Source organism: Leptonotus elevatus, chromosome 6 (genome assembly GCF_054856555.1).
Source record: "Leptonotus elevatus isolate MCC_2025b chromosome 6, RoL_Lele_1.0, whole genome shotgun sequence".
Lineage (NCBI taxonomy): Eukaryota > Metazoa > Chordata > Actinopteri > Syngnathiformes > Syngnathidae > Leptonotus > Leptonotus elevatus.
This window is the reverse complement of record NC_141244.1, coordinates 8917164-8941527: the sequence shown is the minus strand read 5'-3', so window position 1 is coordinate 8941527 and position 24364 is coordinate 8917164. Positions and strand designations below refer to the sequence as shown.

General features: G+C 38.9%; 1 protein-coding gene across 3 annotated transcripts in view; it reads right to left on the bottom strand.

Moving 5' to 3' along the window:
- Nucleotides 1–24364, bottom strand: part of vps13b (vacuolar protein sorting 13 homolog B) — a 337674-nt gene that overhangs the window by 54139 nt on the left and 259171 nt on the right. For all 3 annotated transcript variants that reach the window (XM_086077615.1, XM_086077616.1, XM_086077614.1), the window contains exons 39-45: nucleotides 23318–23520; nucleotides 19648–19852; nucleotides 14999–15183; nucleotides 4541–4737; nucleotides 1747–1928; nucleotides 1440–1660; nucleotides 1077–1208 (exon numbers count right to left, since the gene is read on the bottom strand). In XM_086077615.1, coding sequence (XP_085933741.1) covers nucleotides 1077–1208; nucleotides 1440–1660; nucleotides 1747–1928; nucleotides 4541–4737; nucleotides 14999–15183; nucleotides 19648–19852; nucleotides 23318–23520 — 1325 coding nt within the window. The remainder of the gene's footprint in view (nucleotides 1–1076; nucleotides 1209–1439; nucleotides 1661–1746; nucleotides 1929–4540; nucleotides 4738–14998; nucleotides 15184–19647; nucleotides 19853–23317; nucleotides 23521–24364) is intronic.

Below are 24364 nucleotides of genomic sequence, written 5' to 3'. Positions count from 1 at the left end.
CGATCTACTCCCTGAGCCATGCAGCTCCTGCTGTGTGTTAGTATATCGCTCGTGTCAGCTGGAATCTTAAAAATATCTAATTTTTGGTCTCCTCTTGGAGATAAGCAAACGGTAGGAGGGGCAATCTCCCAAACTGAAGGTCGTGAGTTTGTTCCTTAACCCTTGAGTAACTTGTACCCCCCCCCCATCCCCATTCTTTATTTTACTTTCTTCCAAGTGCAAATATTAGCCTACTCTAAAACTGAATCTATTCGGTCCCACTCTAAATAGTGTCAAATTTACTCTACATAATTTACTATGTGCTTATACCACCTTTTGAGTTAAAATAATATTAAAAAAAGGTGACAGAATTGGGCTTTTCCACTTGAGTAAACAAACATCTTTGAAATGCCACAAACAAAAGTTATTGCAACATATCACCTATTGAGCAAAGACATTTTTTGAGCTTCTGAGTGATCTGATGGCTGATGTGGAGCTTGACAAGAAGCAAGGAGGAATCATGTCCTACGACAAAACTTGTTTCATCTCTACATTTCCTAGCATCAAATGCACTGTGGCAATTGGTGCTAGCCTCTCCCAAAAGAGTTTTTCGGGACTTCTGTCCCAAGTTTTAAACACAACAATGGGCAGACACATTAATTCAAATGTACTTGGGGCAAATGAAATCAAACAATACATGGCTTTTATGTGGTTACTGGCTTCCCCAAAATTACCAGAGCAATAGATTCATTTTCAACTGTTTGTTTGTCTTCCAGTAACCTTTCCAAATTCTTCACTTAACTCATTTACAAGCATGTGTTTGTGGCTCTCTCAAATGTTCCATGATGAAAACAGTTAGAGGTACCTTCAAAGTGGAAGTCAAATCAAAAATGTTCTTTACATGATCGTTGTGCCCTCACTAATCTAAAATTTGATGGTCTCCACCACTTTTACACCTGTAGCCAAAAGAGTGCACAGCCTGTTTGTGATCTTTGTAAATCAGAAATGTAATATATTTACTCAACATTTCCTATAAAATGTTAAGTAGTTTGGAAGAGCTTCTGGACCACTAATGTATCAGATGTGATCTGTTTTACCTGTTGCCAGCCTTTCAGGGCAGTGTCCAACGTATGGATGGCATACTGACTGACTGTGGCAAACATAGGTTCAATGAAGAGGTTTGCCTCCCACACACTGCTTTGAGGACAACATGTGGCTGTAGCCTGGCCCTGAAACACAGCACATACATGTAAATCAGATATCTTAATCAATACAACTTGTTACTACACTCTAATCGAAGAACACTGATTCGTATTCATTTTTATTTTTTTTACTGAAACGAGAGACTTCAACAACTAGGGATAAAATGCATTTCTATACACCTGCATAGTACAACTAGAGATTCTCATCAAGTGTTTGCATTGGTCCTCATCATATTCTGTAGTTGTAATGTGAACTACCTGTATCGCACAGGGCTGCAGAACCTGCAGCTGTGTTAAGTTTCGATACTCCAGCAGCTTGCAGTCTAGCTGGGTGGAAAAGTTGAACTCCTGACAATGCCTTGGTCCACTGGTCCACTGACGCAAGAAGATCTGTGGCTCCAAAGTACCAAGAACCATGAACTCTTGTTTCTGAGGTATCTTCCTGTCTGGCAGGAAGGGTCGAAGTTTTTGAGATGGAACTGTGAAGAGAGGAATGTTCAACTAAGCTGATTCAACCTTTGAATGTTAATTGAGTTTAGGATGAATCTGTTTTCTGCATCCTGACCTGTTCCCAGTTGTTCTAGATGGTGGCAGAGGTGAACTTGCATCTGTGCTAGCTGCAGGGACACACCCAAGGAGGGGACAAACCAAGGTGCAAAGCAGGAATCCACACGGGTGCACGCCGCCAGGGCCATGGGAGATACCAACTGATCGCATGGCAGTTGGGATCCAGACTCACTATCGGAACTGAAGGCAATGAGGAGAAGCAGATTTGAGACTTGTTCGATTCAAAATTCATAAGAGAATAAATGAATGAACCAACCAACCAACCAAAAGTGAGATAGGAGACAAAAATAACAAGTGGGTTTTTGAAAAACCCAGGTGTTATTTTGTGGTGAAAAGTTTCTCCCTCTGAGCCCCAGAACCGATGACTAAAACTTCAAAAACTGTTTTGTCCTGGTTAAGATGGAGAACGATTTCTGCCCTTCAGGATTTGATGCATAAAACACAATTTAAAAGAGCATCCATTGGATGTATTGTCTGCATAGCTATGGAAGTTCATTCTGTGCCTCCTGATGACACTGCCAAATGGGAGCATACTAACGTTGAATAAAGGGCCTAAAATTGAACCCTGAGGCACACCACTCCCCATAATCACAATAACCGGAATACTTTTTGTATATATAGGCATTTATAATTCAAATATATAAAATGTGATATGTTCTAATATGAGAGATATATTGAAGAATAACATCTATTATCTGAATAATAGTAATTTTTGCAAGAAAATGGTTCACACACTATCATGGTTCATCATTTTGAAATTAGGTCTACGGTCGCTGCTCTTGCTGTTTCAATGCAAGCAATCCTCTCCTTGTCCATTAATTCTAACTGGCTCCGAAACCTTGTGGTCTTAAGAACCCTGTGCACATTAATAGTTATGTTATGTTGACGATTTGTGATGTCATTTGTAAGTTGAAGGTTTTTTTTCTTAGTGTCCCCCCCCGGAAACTATAGAAGAAATGAGTAAGTTAGAAAAGTGGAATTATCCATGATCAAAAAAGACAAATAATTTAAACAAAGTACATGTAATGTTTGGAGTATGATTATAATGAAAGTCAGATGTATATTTAGTTTTACACTCTTACTGGCACCCCCCCACCCCAGTTTCTTCTCTTACATGTTTTCTTGGTCCTTCCCTTTTCTGCTCGTCTGGCTCTCTAAGCCACACAGAATGTGGGCTTGGCAAATTCTATTCCACTTAAAGTTCCCCAAATCTCAGGAGGAAACAGAGGAGAAAGGAAATAAGTGAATTAAGATGGGAAGAAATTGCAAAGAGAATGCGTGAAGCCCATAAGAAGTCAGAAGGTGTTCGCTGACATGCTGGAGAAGAGAAGCAGTGGTAGTAAGACTGGAAGACCAAACACATTCTTTTTGAGGTGTTACAAGTTGACCCAACCCTTCTGGCAACTTGTGAGCCAAGCCAAAGGGGGCTTTTACTCCTCATGCTTCCCGTGAGCTTTCCCTCGATTAGATACACTCAAGGTAAGCAGGAAGGAATCCGGATGGGGCCTGACAGGCACTTGGTGTGCTGGGAAATCTCATTAGGCCGATCTGAACGCCTTCCAAACCCACTCCCAGCTCCTGCTCACCATATGTGGGACAAGGGACACAATGCTGGCTCTTTGCGCTTAGTCGCCTGGATGTGTGCTCTCGCCCTACTTTCACTCACACCCATTGTGCAAGTAAATGCAAACAGTACAGTAAAAATAGCTCAATCATCTCAACACACGGCAACACAAGTTCCAACAGCTACTTACAATTGGACACGCAACAACAACAACACCTTGCGCTCTTCTGGGAAGAATTTGTATGACATTTTGGAAGATGTCGGTGGGAATTTCTGTCCATTCATCCAGATGAGCAGTTGTGAGGTCAAAGGTCATCGAAGTTGGATGAGAGGGCCTGGCTCACAACTTTTATTCTAATTCATCACAAATGTGTTTGGGAAGGAACCCATCCTCAGCTCTGATGGGTTTAACGTCGGGTCTGTGCGGGCCAGTCAGGTTATTCCACACCACACTCATCCCACCAGCTTTTTTATTTATTTATTTACATTGTATTTTAAAGTTACCTTGTTGGCACAATTCGGAGTATCAGTGGATCAGAGGGACGCTAAATTTCCACCATGCTGAATGGATTAGTTCAGTTCGCCACTGTCAAGTTTGGATTGGGAAAACCTGATGCTCTTTTTTTTTTATCCTATCAATGTTTTTACATGGTCAACCCCCAAAAATGTATCGACGATAATACGTTCTATGCAGCCCCACTAGTCTAAATATGGCATTCTGGTGAATATTGTGTTAGTGGCTTCTGAGTTAAGCAGCAATATCCATCAGTTTTTATCAATATCACAAATGCGACATTTTGCCACTTGCTGTCGAGTGAAAATGACATCACAGTTGCTCAGGACTCAGGTTACAATAACAGCTCAGCTTCAGAAAACCGGTGAGCTGTGATTGGTCGTTGCCTGAGCCCTGAGCAACTGTGATGTCATCTTCAGTCGACAGCAAGTGGCAAAATGGCCGCACCCGGAGATGGATAAAAATGGCTGGATTTTGTTTCATAACTCATATTCCACAAATTTAATATTAATCGGAATGTCATGTTTAGACTAGTGAGGTCACATATAACATATTATTGTCAAGAAATGTTTAAAGTTGACTTCCTCCTCTAAGTTTTCTTCCCTTTCCATTCTTATATCCAATTGTCACCATTGTTATCCACCCTAGCTCCTACAGTAAGATGAGGCGGCCTGTCCACAAGGATATACAATAATGAGATGAATATTCTTTTACCTCTGTTCGTCTCCTCCCTCGCTGTTATTATTGAGGACAATCCTCCACACGTCTGAGGCCACCAGTTCCTTCTGCTGATCCGTGAAGCTGAGGCTGGGCAGATGCAGCTGGCAGGCGCGGCTCTCCGACAGGCTGAAGTCCCGATATGGAACAAAGGCCTGCTGGAGCTCATCCCAGTACTCTAGGCTACATGGTACCTGGACAAAAAAAGTCACAAGATGACATGGTATTTATTTCATTCATTCAATGATTAGGCTCGTAGCACAAATCACTCATCTGAAATCATCTTTACCCATTGAAATGCATATATATGCCATTAATCTGTTCTAAATTCCCCCCCCCCAAAAATACAACAACAAAAAATCTTGTGTATTTTTAAAGACCTTGTAATGTCATTTTCGTGATTGGTTTCAAACACATTAAATATGCATGAAGTTAAGTGTTGAAAACATGTGCAAAGGCTGAGAACAATTTAGTACTGAATTGTTGAGACATAGCGGCAAACTCTTTTTCACCTTCTCAGCTGTCTGGATTTGTTTTGGGGGCAGTTTTTTTTTTTATAGCATTCAAATTTTGCACACACTTTTATGTGGTGTGTCAAATTTTTAAGATTTGATCTTTTTGTCCTTTTACAGGGTCAACTAAACAGTTTTGTTCACACTTTCTCATTCAATTCAATGTACTTTGTGCCTCAGCCACATGGGGCAGTATAGGGGCAGACGGATATAGTATTGCATATGGAGGTCCGCCCAGTGTATAGATAGTTCCAGCTCCTCATAGAAGATAAAGAAAATATGACTCAATACTGTTGTATTGAATGGTTAAATGTGTTGGACCGTTTGTGTTCAAATATCAGCATCTTAAAGGGTGTTTATCAAAGAGTGTTAGCATTAGCATTTAGCTAGTGCAATAAAGGCTATGTGTTTGTTTTAAATACACAATGTGTAATTCTCCTAGGTTTATATTCAGTATGACAGTAAACTTCAACTGGGAGTGGCATTACACCATATTACTTTGGAAAGAAGTCACTATTTGCCTAAATGTTAACTGCCACCATTCGTCAAACGTCAAAGCAGAAATATCAACCTAATGATTGCTTGTTTCTTGAAAACCTCATATCTCGTACTCGTATCTCAAGGCACCACTGCATTTCCTATTTTTAAAAAAATCACAAAAGCTGGTGCATTTCTTTATCGTCAGCCCAATGGATCAGAGTACAGAACACCAAATGTTGGGTGGAGCTAATCACAATTGCCACATTTGTGGTGGGATGACAAACACACTTAAGCACTTGGACTCCAACGCCCCAGTTTTTATATATTTATTTTGACCCCAAATGAATCTGCTGGTTCAGAACACTACATCATTTCAACTTCGGCTCAAAACCCTACAAACTCACTAATATAACCCTGACTGACAAAGAAATAGCATCATTTCAAAGATTTGCTATTGCACAAACAATACTTTTTTGTGTATTCTTATACATTTGTTGTCAAGCTAACACAAAGCTTTTGATACATTACCATTCTATTATGGTAATTGGCAGAGAGCTAGCCCTGCGATTGGCTGGCAACCAGTTCAGGGTGTACCCCGCCTACTGCCCGAAGCCAGCTGGGATAGGCTCCAGCAACCCCGCGACCCTTGTGAGGACAAGCGGTACAGAAAATGGATGGATGGATGGATGGCAGAGAGCTATTCTTTTCATTCACCTACAAAACAAGTCAATTTTTCATCAAGTCAAAAAAACAAAATATTTTCAGCACGAGATGACAAGTCACATCCATACCATTGCATGACCACAGCATAACTTAACTGCCGGCTCCAAGCCAGCCATTTACATTTCTGCCCTAGGGCTGTTATTCACATTGAATAATAATCAGGTTATGTGAGCATTTTCACAGTTCGATGGCTGGCAGGGCTCTATTCATTTCTGTTACAGCGCGCCAACATTAGCATGCATGTGGTGGGTGGGTGCTCCTGTGTGAACCAAACCAAGTTCTCAGCTTTCACTGACCACCTGCAGAACCCTGCTACTGATGGATCAGTAGTGGCAGGGAGCTCTCAGCAGTCCACCTGATAAATGCCAGACACCAAGGCATGAAGGTGTATGTGGAGTGCATTGGTCTGTGTAAATCAAATTGTTTACTAAAGCTACGGTGCTCCCAGGACAATTTGGAACTGTCAAGAGGGCCAGTGCGCACATGTGTAGTGTGTACCCCCTTTACATTTGTATGCGGGGGTCTGAACCTTGATCAGATGAGGTAACCATAGTTTACATTGTGTATGAAATGCCACATAGGGCTTCCTGGAATCAAATTTTCATAATTGCAGCCGACAGAGTTGTGCACCCGCAACCTTAGCACTTGCCACTGGAGCGGAAACTCAAGACAGTCTACTAAGAGAACTCCCAGAACAAATTTTTTCACCTGTTTTATTTTATACAAACAATAGCAGATATGACTATGGAATGTAGAGAATTGGGCAGAAGCTGTTGCATTTCTACCATGTTGCTCTTAATATGAGACATTTTATGGCTGAACAAATAATCAAATTAAAATCCACATCATAATGTAGTAGAATACTTTTTTCAAATCACAAAGCCTGTCGTTAAAACAACAAGTGTGTGTGTGTAGTGATTCATTTCTGTTGGCTAGTAGGTGCTTTCCCCCCATTTTTCACCAAAAATGCATATTGAATGGTTTCCAGCTTCTTCTTTTTTTGAAGAAAAATTTTGGGGATTTAATTTTTGGGTCATTACATGTGGATTTTCACTATTAGCGGGCCAGCCTGGTCCCTATCACCCACAAATGCTGTAGTGTCTAGATATGTTCAGTGCTTAAAAAGTGCAGTTCCACATGTTTACATGCAATTGTTTCATGAAATCTGGAAAGTTGAAAGTGATAAAGCCACTGATTTGTTTGCAATATTGATGTTATCGGACTTCGTGACTTGTAGATACCAAGCCTTGCAAGTCAAAGTGTTTAGTTCTCTCTCTTGCTCTATCTCAACACACATGACATAAAACGTCTTTCAAATCAATCCATGGTTCATTTGTCCTTATTTTAGCGTAAGACTAATCAATGATATGTATATATATAAAATTGTAAAACAGATTAATGTATTGCTTCTGTTTTTTAAAAATATATTGGAAGAGGACTGAAAAAATAATTACGATAAGGGGTTAAATCACCATTGTAATACTGAAGGGTATAACAAATCACAATTCAATTATTTTGAAAATCGTTCCGCTCTTGCTGAATTTAGCTTTTAGAATTGCTGTTGTTTATACAATACATTTGATATAAAACAATTGAAAGACATTTGACAGAACTTTTCCTTTTCGAGCTTTGCAGAAGTATAGACATTTATGAACTGCAGCCATTTTATGCAAAGCAACTCCATTTTCAGGGGATCAAAAATGTGAAAAACACAAAAAACTTTGCCATTGACCAAATGTGCATGGACATGACTTTCGGTGGAAAATGCAGCTTTGCATACATCGCCTGGTTGTATTCAAGAAAAGACAAATAATTGTGTCTATGAAAGACAATATGACTGTATACTGTACATGTATATACAGGTGGTCTTATGAAGTGCAAGTAAATTAAGTCAGTATTGTTAGTTTGACTGTGATTGTGTGTGTATATCTTATCTGATGAACAAGATGTAAGTATAACTACGTCACACACCCTCTGCTGGAAGTCTTTAAGGACTTGATGATGAAAGACTGCCAGGTTACTCTATTTCTTTAGTTAAAGTTCCATTCTGGAAGCGTTCAAATGCCAAGAAAACGTACATATGTTAAGGGCAAGTACAGTAAATATTCAAAACTATTTATAAATATCTTTACATCTCAGGCGGCTGGCTGATCTGACTTCCATCACTGTCAAGTACTTCAGTTTCTGCCAAACCTCAAACTATTATTTTGCATGGAGTTACTTGTCTTGGACTGATTGACACATTACAGTCCCTCTGAAGGATAATTAAAGACAGGCGACCTAAAGCAAACACACAGCATGAAGAAATGATTTCAATTTCCACAATGAACCCAGGTGTGATCTCTGAATCAAAGTTCAAGTATGCCTGTGCAACTGAAGACTCCCCTAGCTTGCTCTGAGGCTCTGACTGCTAACATACCCTGCCCTGTTTTCCATGACTTTTATTAAAAAGATCAACACAGATTAGGTGGTTCTGTGACCGTTGTCTATGTATGTAAAAAAAATAATAAAAAAATTCCACAGCTCGCTACGTCTTATCAGCCAGCAGGAAAATTCAATTGACATCAGCCTGAGCAAATGTTTACTCAGGAGATGCAAGGATTTTTTTTTCTGAATATTACTCTCGCTATGCTGTCTCATGTGGGCTAATATATGTTAACGTTAATCACTGTGGAGAACCGGGGATAAGATGTAATGCTGAAGTTGTAAAAAAAAATATTTAAAAAAGGACAGTGAAGTTTTTGGTGGATGAGGTGTAAAAACCAAATCAAATTAAACCACATGAACAGTTTTTTCTTTTTATAGTGCATTAGCTGTGACTAATGCAAGTCTACTTGAGTGCTGTCCTGTTAAAACAATAGTTATCTTGGCTAAAACCCATTTGCGTGCTTATTGGTTCAACGTCGCACTTAAGCTAAACAGCTCATAGACTTCCCTAAGGTTTTTATTAATTGGAGTCTGAGGGCTGTATCCAACTCACAATTCTAAGCACTGTTTTCCTTTATTCAGTAAATACTAGCTACACCAGTTGCAAGTAGGATTTTTGTTAATCCATTCCAGCTCAAGAACCAAGTCACCTTTTTGAGTGACCGGAGATGGCGCCTAGGAGAATGGATCTGTACATTTCCAACTTTTTTTCCTTTAGTGTTCATTTTGTGTTGTACTAACTCATAAATTACAATGTGAAGGGAGTTCTTGACTATTTTAGAGAACAACATCTCTCTGGATGGATGGATGGATGGATAGACTTCAGAACAACACCGAGAAACAACGGGATAAGATAAAGGGTAGGGGGGGAAAAAGGACACAGTGCTCACTGAGTCACCCTCTCTCTTTTTCTGTCCCATCATCACTTTGGCCCTCTACAGGTGCAAACATGCAGAGGTTCTATCAGAAATCTGTCAATTTCCTGATCTAACTCCCTTCATCCTGCCACTTTCCTTCATCTGTGTGTGAAAATATTGTAAGCAGTAATACAACTGAGGAAAAGTAGTACTTTGGAATTCCCACTGGACGACACTGGAACTTGTTGGGAAACCACAACTATTAAAATGCAGGGGAACTTGATTTTATAAATATGATCTGCTCTGGGGACATGCAAGAGGTATGGCTCACAACTACAAGCCCTTACCTTCATCTATTGAGCAAAGTAGTAAAGACAGGGAGCACATCAGCAGCAGATTTGTGGCGGTGACAAATAGAATGAGGGAAGAGTGAAAACATGGATGCCATTTTGTCCACTTGCAATCACTCCTTAAGAGGTATTTTCAGAAAATCTTTGACATGACAGGTAGGCGAGCGATAGGAATTACAAGACAGCTCTCTTTGCTCCTTATTTCTTTTTCTTTTCCTACGCCTCTCACTTTACATTTCTCAAAATCTATCAGCCTACATCTCTGTGTGGCTCCGTGGTAATTCTATAGGCCTGAGAAATAATGACTGCCTTGGTTTCCCCCCCTCACTCTGTAGTGTCTAGATGAGAAGTGAGTTAAATTCTTTTTGGAAAAGAAACCAAATCATTTGTGTTTTTTATGGCTGCATTTCCGTCCTTTGACTCTTTACGTTTTTTGCTGGTCTTGGGAGGAAGTGAAATAATTAAAACATCTGCACTTCTGCATAAAGTAAGGCTAGCTGCTTGTTGGCCAGAGGCTTGAATCTACTACATCTGGGATCACAATGACTTTTGGCTGATGACTGAGGGGTCCAGTTCAAATAACCCCCCTGAACCTAAGCCTTGTGCTCGCACACAACTGACAGGCTGATGTGAGTATTTGGACACGAGTCTAAGGCAAGTTGGGCTGTGTAACACCAAAAGCAAGAAAGCCAATAAATTATGATTACTTCACAATCATATTTCTTTTAAAAGGTCATGTGTTTTTCAAATGGAGAAACATGCATCAAGGCCATTCACCCACAGCCTCCTAAATAATGTTTATTGCCCACTATATACCTTGAGCATGTTTAGCTAGCTCACAGCTAAAGCTCGGTGTGATTTCTTTTTCTATGACTTTCTCAGGGCTTATTACACAGTGGGCTCTATCATATCCAACATGGATTCTGGAGAGATAAATTATCTCGCCATTTCACATTACCCAAAGGTGGTTTCAGTAATCGATGGGGGCTCAGAACCTGCTCCTTTCAACACTTGAATGAAACACTCATCATTTGTTTAACAGACTTATTTTAGGCCAGAAACAAGGCAAGATGACAGGGGGATTAGCAAATGTGGAAAACACATGTTCATCAACCACAGGTTGCATTTCTTGCCGCATAACTCATTTTCGCACATAACTCAAAAGTAGTCTCATGCATGTTAATAATTCCATCAACTTGGTATTTGGGGTATCGTCAGTTTATGTACTAATTACCTACATTAAGTGTTGAAAGGGCATTGCTCTTAAAGGGTTTATACATTTGGATGCAGCAAAATCTGACATATACAGTGACACATTTCTCTTAAATTAAAAGAGAGACAAGAATGAGTTAAAGATCGTGTCATAAGATTATGCAAATCATTCCAAGATGTTTTAACTTGACAAGGACGAGGCCTGCTCCCAACTGCATGTTAATGACGCTGATGATCACAACAAATACAATCAGGTCAGTACAGACCTGACAAGAGAAGATCTTAAGAACACCTTGCACATGCCAGGATCATCAGCCCAAACATTGAGTGTGAGCATGTAAGTAACGACTCAGGAATCAATTAAGGCCTGTCATAGACTTAATTAACGTTGATGAAACCAAGTGATAAGCAGGTCAATAACTTATTTGACCAGTACCAACTCGTGATGAGAACTTTCTTCTGTGGGACAAATGATTGGAAAATGTAACTGGAACGCTGCTTTGGCTAGAATATTGAAGTATGGCTACGTCTGATTTCTTCAAAACAACTATTATGGTTGGACCACAAACATATTGTATAATATCCACAGACATTGTACCTCAATGGCTTCCAAAAGTCTTGGTTAATGAATGGTGAACAATACAGCCCGAAAAATAGTTTGATTGCTATAAAAATTTAGAAAAAGATTATAATGACTATTGCAAGCAAATGATTCATACATAATATTAGGTCTTATTTACTTTCTGTGAAACATGGTTCATAATGTCTCCTTGAAAGTAAACCCCATCTCAACTACAAACACTGAATGACATGTGAAATCAGCATAGATAGCATCACATCACTCATAAAACGAGACATATTAAGGCATACAAAATAGATTACTAACAGTCAGCTGAATCTAAACATCAGCAAGACCAGGCAAATGGTGGTCGATTTAACGTATGTACACATTGTCTATCAAGGGGGGGGATCCATGATCTGTATGATATACTGTTATATTGTCCGGTGTTTCATATCATATCGTGATATCACCACCACTCATGGGACAATCTCAAACTCAAACAGAGACAAACATCAACTCACACACACAATCACACCGAGGGACAATTTAGAGTTTTCAATTAACCTGCTGTGCATGTCTTTGGAATGGGAGGAAACCGGAGTACCTGGAGAAAACCCACGCAGGCACGAGGAGAACATGCAAACTCTACCCAGGAAGGCTGAAGCCCGTACTCGATCTCACGTCCTCTGCACTGAGAGGCAGACGTGCTAACATGTCATCCACCGTGCCGCCACCGGGCATTCAATACATGAAAAAAACAACACTACGATGTGAAAAAGTAATACGGAAAGGAAAAAGCAAGAAGACACACATGATATGAAAGAAAAAAAGTACAGAAGACAAAAAATCCATCAGCCATCAATGACCACTGCAAGAGAGAAAAAACCCATCACGGACTGGGACAACGCCAAAGTCATCCGTGTTGAAAGTAACAAAATAGCACAACTGGATTAAAGAAACCAGAGATCAGAGACAAGCACCGAGGACCATCAACAGCGATGAGGGATCCTACACGTGGGATGCAGTACTTGAAAAGGTGTCAGAAAGCAGGGGGCAACAAACTAATGTGCATAACATAATAATTGAACAAACATGCATGCAAGGTTAATTAAAACCTTTCTGTCACAAACAAAACCATTAAGCAGTCACACTAAATGTAATCCCCTTAAAGTCCAGCTGTACCAATAGTCTTGCTCACCTAAAATGTTGCTGTTGTGGACACAAAACGGTCAGCATGAACTTTTTGTCTCAAAAACTAAACCAAGTGGGCCCCTGTTATTCGTGTGGGATAGGGACTAGGGAATAGCGAAAATCCATTTATAATTGACGACAATTGAAATGCATTTGGTAAAAAAAGAAATAAATAAATAATAATAATAATAATATATATATATATATATATATATATATATATATATATATATATATATTATTATTATTTTTTTTTTTATACCAAATGCATATATATATATTTATTTATTTTTTTTTATTTTTATTTACCAAATGCATATATATAATTTAACTAATTTAACCATTCAAACCAAAAACATATAATACGTTTTTTAATACTTTGACCTGCACTCCCAAAAATTTATTTATATGTTTTTGGGAGTGTTTTTTTTTGTGTGTGTGTTTTTTTATGCAAGAGCATACAGAAAGAAGGCTTTGATACAGCTTCTCACATGAAAAAGTTGCTTAAAACAATGGTAGTGGCAGCAGGTGGCAGCAGAGTATAAGAGAACAGCTCTTTTCCCAGTTTGTGAATAATGATGAAACTTAGCTATATTCTAAAGCTAATTGCTGCAAAACGTAAACAGATACAAATCTACTTTTTTTCCTGATGAAAGAAGAGATTCTAATCTTTCTTTTGTAGGTTCCAGTTTTTATAGCAGTAGGACAGAATATTCTGTGCAAAATCTGTCAAAATCCAGTAAAATAGGCAGGAGCGAAGGGGGTTTCTTCAGTGAAAATGTCTGGGAGTGAATGAGTTAAATAAAAAATACATTTAAAAAAATAAATAAACATACAATATCTGTCTTCCACAAAAAATAATGATAAGTTGCACAATTTAATGATACCCAACATAAGATCTGTATCAAAAATTATATATTAGAAAAAAAATCATGTTTAATTTAGGTATTGGGTTAGGTAGGTACCGGTAGGTATTAAAAATAAACAATAAGTTAGTTCTTGTGATTCCAGTTGGCAGAAGTTTACAACTGCAACACATCAGAGTGAGAAGTGTTTCTAATATTTTGACACTCTCAGGTCACTAAATGAGGTAATCAAAATATTATCTTTATCTCCTGCCTCTTGCTTAGTCTCACTTCTAAATTCCCCTAATCATCCTTGCTATCTATTCCAATCAACCACTCTCTCAGGCTGAATATCATTCTGCCTCCTTCATCTGTAACTCTATATGAGGCCAATCAGCTCGAGACTTGGAGCTTTGCTCATTTCTGATTTTACAGCTGTGGGCCCTGCTCTATATACAGTATGCTGGTCCATCTTACATTCATAGAACAACACTTAAGTCCAGAAAAAAAAAAACACGAGATGGGGTAAAATTGTTTTGTCAAAAGTATCACTATGTCCCTACGTCAAATACAAAGGAGAAAAGTAAGTGGGACATGCCCTTCAAAATAATTATGCCGGAAAGGGAGCTGGTGCATTGGAACGTGTAAAACTAGTGATTGAGAAAAAGACGGAATGTCTCATCCCTCACCGAACCTTAGTAGACTCAGTAGCTGCAACAGCCTGCCAAAAACATAACCTCATCTGGGTTTGAAGACACCTGGCTTTTCACGCGAGTGCATGTAAGATGACTTTCACAGCTGTCTCACCGTACATTACATGTTTGGAGGGACAGCGGGGCTCCGTGTCATTCAATAACATGTAAGGTGTGGGTCTCTTGCATTGGCACAAAGCCCAGCCTGGAGAATTTATTTGTAGTTCACTGTGAATGATGTTGAGCAAGGAGCAGTGAAGGAACTTTGTGGATTATCTCTGCTGCGTCGGCCCCTACCACTTTCGTCTTAGCAGCACGACTCCAAGACAGATAATATATAATGTGTAGATGCAGAACACACCGTCACTCTTCACATCCTCCAGATGTGTCATCGTTGATAATGTGATATACGTCTGTGTTTGGGTAAGAATACGTCATTCTATGATAGGTCACTTTGGCATGCCCACCTACAGATGCTCCAATGAGACCAATTTTGCCGTGAACAGACAGGTTGAACTGCCGGGTCAGAACCAATACATATTGTGTTGGACATTCATAGACATAATGACTTTTTCTTTCAAATCGACCGTTTTCCCATTTTTACCTGCAAGGCGTCCCCTAGGTCAGCCATACTGATTTCCGGGTCTTCCGTGGTGTTGAAAGGAACCGGCGTTATCCTGATGAAGGTAAGGACGCGAGGCTCAGGATACCTCCACAGCATTAGTCCTGGGCTATCTTCTGTTTCACCGTAGAACACAACCTCATGTGGTCCTGGCCATCTTTGGGAAGCTGTTGAAAAGTAAAAAAATAAATAATAATAATAACAACATGAGTAACAGAAGAACAAGCAAAATAGGAGCGAACACTGTATTGGTGTATATATAGGTCTTTCATTAAAATTGTTTTTTTTTTGTAGGGGGGTGGGGGGGTTATATATCAAAAGCACTAATGTTATTGGTAATTGGTATCAGTATCAATGACTACTGAAGAGTTGAATACTCGTACTGGTATAGGTCTAAAAAAAAAAGCGGTATCAAACATCCCAAGTTATAATTAATAAATATGTGAATGAATACATAAATGAATAAATAAATAGTTAGACCTCTGAAAGATGCTGTGGTATGACCTTAAATAAGCAGTTCAGGCTCTAAAACACTCCAATATGACTTGAGTTTAAATAATTCTGCGAAAAAAAGAGTGGCACAAAATTCCTCCACAGTGATGCAAAAGACGCAAAACTTACCACAAACACCATTTAAGTACTAGCTACAGTAGTAGGGGGAATTGCTTTTTCACATTGGGATCAGATAGGTTTGGATTTCTCCCCTCTTAATAAATAAAACAATTTTATATCAAATTCTATTTCATATTTATGGTGTTGATGTGATATACTAATCACAAACAATTAAGTGAGATTAAAAAAACACGCACAAATCAAAAAGGGGGGTTGTAGCGCCCTAAATCGTAAAATTTTCTGAAAATGTAATAAAATTTGCTCTTAACTTGATCAAAAATGTCATAATTTGGCCAATAACGTAATAAAAAAATCCTGACTAATATTGTCATAACATAACTGATAATGTAATACGTATGACATTATTTCGCATTAGTCTTTGCGGCACAGCCTGTCCTAATGAAGTCGGCAGAGCTCAACTCAACAGGAAATCAGAATCTTGCTCCACTCCTCACTAAGAATTGAAATCAGCGCTTGCCTGGAGGACCGTTGGGTTGCGAATGGAGAGAGGGTTGGGCGTGGTCCGGCTGTGACTGACAGCAGCAACTTGCTAAGGAGGCGTGTACGACGAGACTGAGCCGGTGGGTGGTGGGGGGCGACTACGTCACGGTCCACAGGTGACATAGTTGGCCACTTCTCGTGTAATGGGCTCGACACACGGGACGCGATAAGCAGCCGCGACAGCAGCAGCAGACGTCGCTCTCTAGTTACAGATTACAGATTTGATTGTCTATTAAATTGGAGGGAATCGAAACATTGTAATTGTAAACACAAAAGTTTCACTACAGTACGTAATTCCAGTATGAAGATCCATCCATTTCCTATAAAATTTATTATTATTATTATTATTATTAACTATTACAAAAACGGTAAAGAAAACTTACCGGGCAAACTCATGCACCGGCCTTTTTGTTGACGTCACGGAAATCATTGCTTGAAGTATCGTACAAAATGATAAAAAAAATGTTTTTGTTTTTAACAAAATGATAGTCGGACACTGCTAAAATAATCGAATCCATTTTGCTGGATAGTCCACTATGTAGCATGCCCTGCGTTCATTGGCTCATCAATGAAACCTACGCTGATTGGTTGAAGCCCTGGCGACAGCGACAAAAGTTGAACAGGTTTCAACTTTCTAGTATCGCGTCGCGGGCTTTCGCATGCACGTCAATGAGTACGAGCGCAAATGTTCACATGCACGAATGACGTGTGCCGTCGAGGGGGAGGGAGGGGGGGGGGGGGGCAATTTCCGCTTTGTCGTCCTGCTTACATAGGAAATAAATTGAGAGCGAGCGACGTCGCCTTTTGTGCGCAGAGCCCATAATGAGAGGACAAACAGCCAAATTAGGTTTATCCCAGTGTTTAACCATGAAATGGCACCAAACACAAAGTTTTTGCCCCAAATTCAAGCTTTCAACAAACATGCACTAAAACGTCAAAATAATGACCAGGACATGAAGACAACATTTGTAGACACCAGTTTATACAGTTAATCAGCAAAAAAGTTGATTTAGTGTTGAGTTACCCTTTAATTTGGTCTCCGCAGAGTTGGTTTAACACTGAATCAATCAACTGTCAACTGACTCCAATACTGACCTCCATTTAAATCAGCGTTTAAAATTACCTTTGTGGGTTTTATATCAACTCCATTTAACATTTAACAGCAAAAATTAAATTTTTGCTATGCATGTACAATATATGAACCTAACAATGTAATAAATCTCAAATAATCTACAGTAATTTCTAGACTAGAAGGCGCACCTGACTATAAACCGTGCTCGCTAAATTTGGGGAATATTCGAGTTTGTTACACATATAAACCGCACCCGATTGTAAGACGCAGGTGTTTTAATGTTACCGCACCGGGTTCCCGCTACTTTTTTTTCCATAATGAGGCGCGTCAATTGTCTCGCTCTTGTTCTGTCTTTCTTACTGTATTTGGGCTCACTTAGTTTGTTTTGCTCTGCCTGACACTCTTGCGCTTCCTTTATAGTGCGCCCCCTTGTGATCTGATGGATAAGCCGCACCTTTGCATTAGCTGCAGGGTCGATTGCAAGTGAAAAAAAGTAGCGTCTTATAGTCCAGAAATTACTGTAATCTTGGTAAAAATAGTATTACATTATCAGTCAGGATTTTTTATTACATTATTGGTCAAATTATTACATTATTGGGTTTTACTACATTTATCATCGAAGAAAAAGCTATTTTTTACATTTTCAGTCATTTTCCCCAAAAATATTACATTAAAAGGTGCTGCAGGGCTAATTATGTGCCTTTTGTTTCTCTTGCTGAGGGAAAAGTACGTCCTTTTGCTTTTAGTCAGTCCCTGTCAGATCTCATTTATGCATTAAGAATAAAAATCGGATCTGGACTTTGACCAGAGATTGTAAAATGTGAGGGTGATGCATTTTTAGGTGTTTCTATGCAACACAAAACAAAACATAGATGTTTCCAGGCTTTCAGAATGTTTATGCGACTAAGAAGCAATATATACAGCGTAAACAGAGGGTTTGAGTACACTTTTTTTTTCTGTAAACAGTCATTGACTGAACCGTGCCAAGCACCTGAAAAAGCTGGATGACATGGTTCGAAACCTTTGTGTGGTGTTTGAATCAAATTGTGGCTGCTGTTTCGGATCCAAGTCCTTTGGAAAAAATGTTTATTTGGGGAAAAATAGTTTGTCCCCTGGGGGTACAAAATTGATACTCTTTGTAGAGAACACATTTCAGGGAGTAGCAAAATCTGTATGTGGGCAAACGTTTCTTTCATGTTAAGAGGCCGACGTATTAGTCTGCCGCAAACAGAGGATGAAACAAAAGCAAAAACAGACACTTTCATGGTTTTGCTTTCAGTCCCATTAGCAGAGACCCTTTTGTTTTTGTTCTCCCTCTCTGAGTCCCTTCCATTCCTTTGTCAGCCCTTGGGGGGCACTTGCACTTCTCTGTACTTCGGGACTGCTTTCCTCTGCCTGTTGACAGACAACATGTTGCAAACAGATTGTTCCCTGCGTCCTTGTTCTACCAATATACATTCTTCAAAGATGCAAGAGTAAAACTGAAAAAAAAAGAAAAAAGAATGAGTCAACCACAGTTGACAAAGTGGATGACTAGTCTACAGCCAAGGAGGAGTTTGATCCTCTTTGTATAATGTTCCGATGTGTGCATGTTGGAGCAGCACACACAAAGCACCAAGAAAGGGAATAAACAACATGTTACTTAAAGTAGAAGCAGGCAGATCAAACTTCTTTACATTAAGGGTTTTGATTCGTCAATGTGTATGTTGAGTTCGACAAGTGGTTCACAAAGTCAGTGTGTTAGAGGGATTCTGCAGGTATCAGCAAATTTAATGTATTGCTTTTTAATGATGTTTTTAATGCTATTTAAAACAAATGTAATGTCCATGTCGTATTGCATATACACATGCACACACACACACACACACACACACACACACAATTAGTTAATTCACAATTAATTGAAAATTAATTGCACATATCTGTTCTAAATAAACAATAAATTATGTTTCAAGTTTTTCATACTCTTGTTAATTAACATAAAAGTAAACAAATAATAACAATGTGGTTGTATCTTTTAGTTCATTGACACAGTATTTTTAAAGTAAATAATTCATAGATATGTGAAGTTAAAAGTTAAAAAGTTTTGTGTTGAGGTAACTTTCTGTCACTAGATGGCATAAGTGTTTCATGCTGGACATTGTTGACAGAAACAGAACGTTTCTTTTCACATTCATTATTGCTAAATTGTCTTATAGTGACTCCTTTGCAAAACATTGTATGCAAAAAATAAATAAATAAATGTAATACCTCTGTACACATTAAATGGCATTTAAGGCCTTAATTTAAGAAAATCCATTTAATGACGTTTAATGCTTTTAAATGACCCGTGGAAACGCTGTCTTAACTTGCAATTGAACCAAATGTGTTGATAGAAAAATTATAAATAAACTTGGTCCTATTGTATGTTTTCCCCATTTAGGATACAAGTACGATCAATATTCACCTGAGTCCTGGATGTACTGAAAGTGCCCTGTTCGCAGGTCATCGGAGCTGTGTTCTGAGCGAGAACAGGTGGAACCTGGGGAGGGCGGGGGCTGGGTCTGGAACGTCTTGGCTTTAGGGCAGTCCCCTTTCTGTGCAGAGTGATACGATTGTAGGTGCTCTACGACGAGCTTCAGGCAGTTTAGATGTTCTTGTCCCCAGAAAACCTGCCAAGCAAAAATAGAATAGCTTGATTTTTGGTGGGGGGGAGAAAACAGAAGATGTAAACATTAAAGTGTCAGTGTAGAATTTTTGGATTTTTCAATGTTCATTCATTAAAAAAAAAAACACTATTCATTTCAATAATATGCAAAAAAAATATGTTATATCACAATGTACATTTTTTTAAATATAATTGGAGGTCTAGTAATAGATAATTATAGTAAATCAGTCGAACCGCGCCTTACAGGAGGCTGGCGTATTCTGATGCCATCTTTCTGCTACATACACCCAAAGGAGAAGAGGCAAACGCAGTAATTGGTGGTATAGCTCCCGAAGTGTGGTCTCTCTGAGGCATCGTAGCGTGGTGCTTAAAAATGCACACGCTTTGATCTTAGGCCGTTACATTCTATTAGTTCACCACTAGACGGCACTAAATTTTACACGCTGTCCTTTTAATCCATGGGGAAAAAAATGGGAGTTCAGTGCTCTTTACCAAATTTTGCTCCATTGACAAAAATAAAAAAATATAACAAATCTTTCCACTTCAAGCTCCTACACACAAGACCCATGAAGACAACAAGTTTATATTTTTACAAATTAGAAATACAATATTAAAATAATAATAATAATAATAATAAAAAAAAGAATAACAAATATATCACATGTATGTATAAGCCTACTGTGTATGTCAGAGGACAAACCAAGCATGAAGTCATTAGAATTGACTGCAGACATTCAAGAAAGGAGTTTCAAGAGGCGCGGATCTGGGGACAAGTACAGAAAAGAAAAAAACAAAACAAAACAAAACAATCTGCTGATCTGAAAATCCCAATGGACACAGTGGCCTCTATATAGGAGTTCAGCAGGACTCTCACTAGAGCTGGCCACCTGTGTAAACTGAACAATCAGAGCAGAATAGCCTTAGTCAGGGAGCTCCAGCGTTCTCTCTGGACAGAGAAGAACCTTCCAGAAGGAGAACCATCCCTGCAGCAATACACCAATCAAACCTATATGGTAGAGTGGCCAAACGGAAGCCACTATTTAGTAAAGGGTACATGGCAGTGCGCCAGGAGTTTGCCCACACGCACCTGACGGAATCTCAGACTATGCGAGACATAATTCGCAGGACGGATGAGATGAAGATTAAACACTCAGGGACGGATGCCAGGTCTTATATTTGAAGGAAACCAAGCACCGCTCACCACCTGACCAATACAGTGACACAAGGTGGTGCCAGCATCATGGATATGTTTTCAGTGGCAAAAACTAAGGGAATGGATGGAAATCTGCTCCAGGGCGCTCTTGACCTCAGACTGGGGCGACAGTTCATCTTTCAGAAGGACAACGAGTCCGAGTACACAGAGTTGGTTCAGGACAAGTCTGTGAATGTCCTTGAGGGGCCCAGCCAGAGCCCAGACTGGAATTTGATTGAACATCTTTCAAGAGATTTCAAAAAGGTTGCTCACTGATACATCCTATCCAACCTTATTTTTAACAAACTAAAACCCCAAAAATAAATAAATAAATCATTTTGTCAATTTAGGGTGTTGTGTGTAGAATATTGAAAAAAAAAATCAATTTTGAAATACGGCTGTAATATTAAATGTGGAAAAACTGAAGCTCTGTGAATACTAGGTGGTATGTACATGCTGATGTTGGTCATTTTTCAACATTTTCTTCCAAAATAAGATGAGAATATGAGTCACCACTTTACAGTTCATCATCAATAACTCCCCAACACAACCTAGCAGCCTCCTTCATGGTGACCCCCCCCCCCCCCTTCCCACACGCCATCAATGTGGGTCTGCTGGGGTTTGGACAAAAGACCAGGAATCTCTGAGTCAAAAGCTTTTCACACATGGTGCTGTGTGCCTGCTTGCTACCAACTAATGTGTGCATACGGCTTTATGACTAAACTCTGAAAACAGGACAATTCGGGGAGTTTCTTTCAGGCATTTGGGGAGAGAAAATAAGATGAAGAAATCGGAAGGAATTCCAGTGGTTTTTGTACAGAACTTGATTAAAACACCACATACACCAATATTTTCAAAGGGAAAGATGCAATTATGTATTAAGGGCAACCGCTGAAAAAGATAGAGTGGGGTCACTATGAAGTAAGCATGTGGAACAATACATTAGTAATAATGCAATCAGTTCATCACATTGAAAAGGGGATTTTTCAGCTCGGGCATTATGTAACTTTCAGCAAAAAAGGCCACATATAAAATAAAACCCAGCCTAGAAATAGCCAAATAATGTTCCACTACTTAACTGGCAGATGCGACCCAAAGTCACACACATGCACACTATGGTCACTGCGGATTTGAAGGGTTCAATGCTCCCTCTTTACTGTAAAAAAATAAAAAATAAAAAATAAAAAAAATACTAAGCAGAATTGTACTTTTTATTTTATTTTTACAGTTTTTTTCTTTATTTTAAAAATATTTAATTTATGAAAATAAAATCTGATTTTATAAAAAAAAACCTCCATTAGAAATACATTCACAAATGTATCGTAATTTTACAAATACTGTTATTTAATGGACTAAAACATATTTATATTTACTGAGAAATTTACAGTAAAAATTTATAATTTTACCATAATTTCTTTGTGAATTTACTCTTTTTTTCTTCAGCGAAAAAGAACTATGATTACTGTAATGTCCTAGATGGTAGCATTCATTGTATCAACATTTATTTTGAAAGGACATCTAATGAGATATAGGTAAAGGGGAAAGCTTGACGGGGGAATAATACGCAAAGCAAACAATTGGACTAACGAATGCTGCCTCTGCTGAGGCATCAGCACTACCAAATATACATTTCAGGAGATCTAAAATTATGAACAACAGTGGCAGCATGGATCAGTGGTAGAGTGGTCGTCTGGTATCCCTGAGGTTGTGGGTTTGATCCTCTTGGTGAACATGTTGAAGTATCCCTTGAGCAAAATACTGAACTCCTAATGATGTCATCAGAAGGTGAATGACTAGTCAAAATATAAAGCGGTTTGAGAGCCTTATAAGGTGGAATAATGCTATATAAATGAATTACCCTAACAGTAAACTCTTGCAATTTTAAATCCAATATTTAATTGTTTAAGTTATTGGCCATGTTTTGAAAGATTGATCACATGATTTTGTTGTCATATACTGTTGTATTACATACAATCTTGTGAAAATTATAGTTACAAACTGCAGTTTATTTATGAGAAAGTAATTTTTTGCTGCCGGAAAATTACTGTTGTTTTAAAAAAAAAAAAAATTGTTTTGTTTAACAGTGTAATAGTACAATTACCCCCATCCCATTAACCCTGAATTCAAGAGGAAGCATAAACAACCTAATGCGAAACCAAAAATCTGTCAAACTAAAATGTAATTGCAATGGAATCTACAATAATACTTAGCCCCAAATGTTGCAGAGGTGCTTGACCTCTTTCAAATGTACTGCAACGAGGACGCATAGAGTCAGACCTGCAGCAGGCCTCCTTTCAGGTCCAGCAGCAGTTTCGGGGGACCAGGCTCAGGTCCAGGACTCCCACTGTGCCGACACCACCTGGCCTCCAGTGAGCTGCAGCAAGAAAAAGGCCCCAGTAGGAGATGGCTTCTGTCCTTCAGCCCTGTTCTCATCAGCACATCTTGCAGCTCCAGCTGCACAGAAGCAGATTGCACTGCATCTGGAAGAACAGGGAAAGTGACAAGAAATGATGAGAGGTTACGCAACCGTTGAAAAACATTGGAAAAGAACAATGGAAAATGTTAGCCTGGTCATAGCACACGGTATTCACAGACGTTTTACATTAACTTTTGAAATAGATTAAATACAGGAAAAAGCAATCAAATGGAATTAAGGTTTGTTGGTTTAATAATTACCATCAAACCTACAAATCCAAATGGACTAAAAGTTGAACAGTTTGCAATTCAATAATTTTTGCCTTAAACCTAAACTGTCTTCAAAGAAACTTATGCGTGACATCACCTAAGTGTCACCACAGAACATAACTGAGTCCTGGCGGATATCCGCCAGCCCACTTGTTTTGTCTCCCCTTCAGGCGACCTGTTTATTTTTATTTTTTAGTCAAGTCTGCAAGCAAATTGTTTGGGTCATGTGCATGTTCATCACACAGGTGTTATAGTGATTCATACGATAAACCAATTAAAACAGAATTTAACTGTTATATTGCTAGCAGGCATGATTTCCTCATACCAGAAATAGAATGCTGCATTCGAGGATGGTCGGAATGTCAGAATGTCGGACACCAGGAAGTGTGTACGGGAACTTGGACTCTGAAATTCCACTTGCAAAGTCGGGGGAAAAAAAGTATCCCGACTTCATCGACAGAGTAAAATGTGACATCACTCTACAACGGTGACTTCTTTGACCGTGAATGGTAAAACACATTTTACTCGAGTATAAAACCAGATAGTTTTGTTCATTCATAAATATTCGACATGCCTTCACGTAACACAACGTACGCGACAGTATGCCGCTATGGTGAGTGCATTGCATTGTTTACAGTT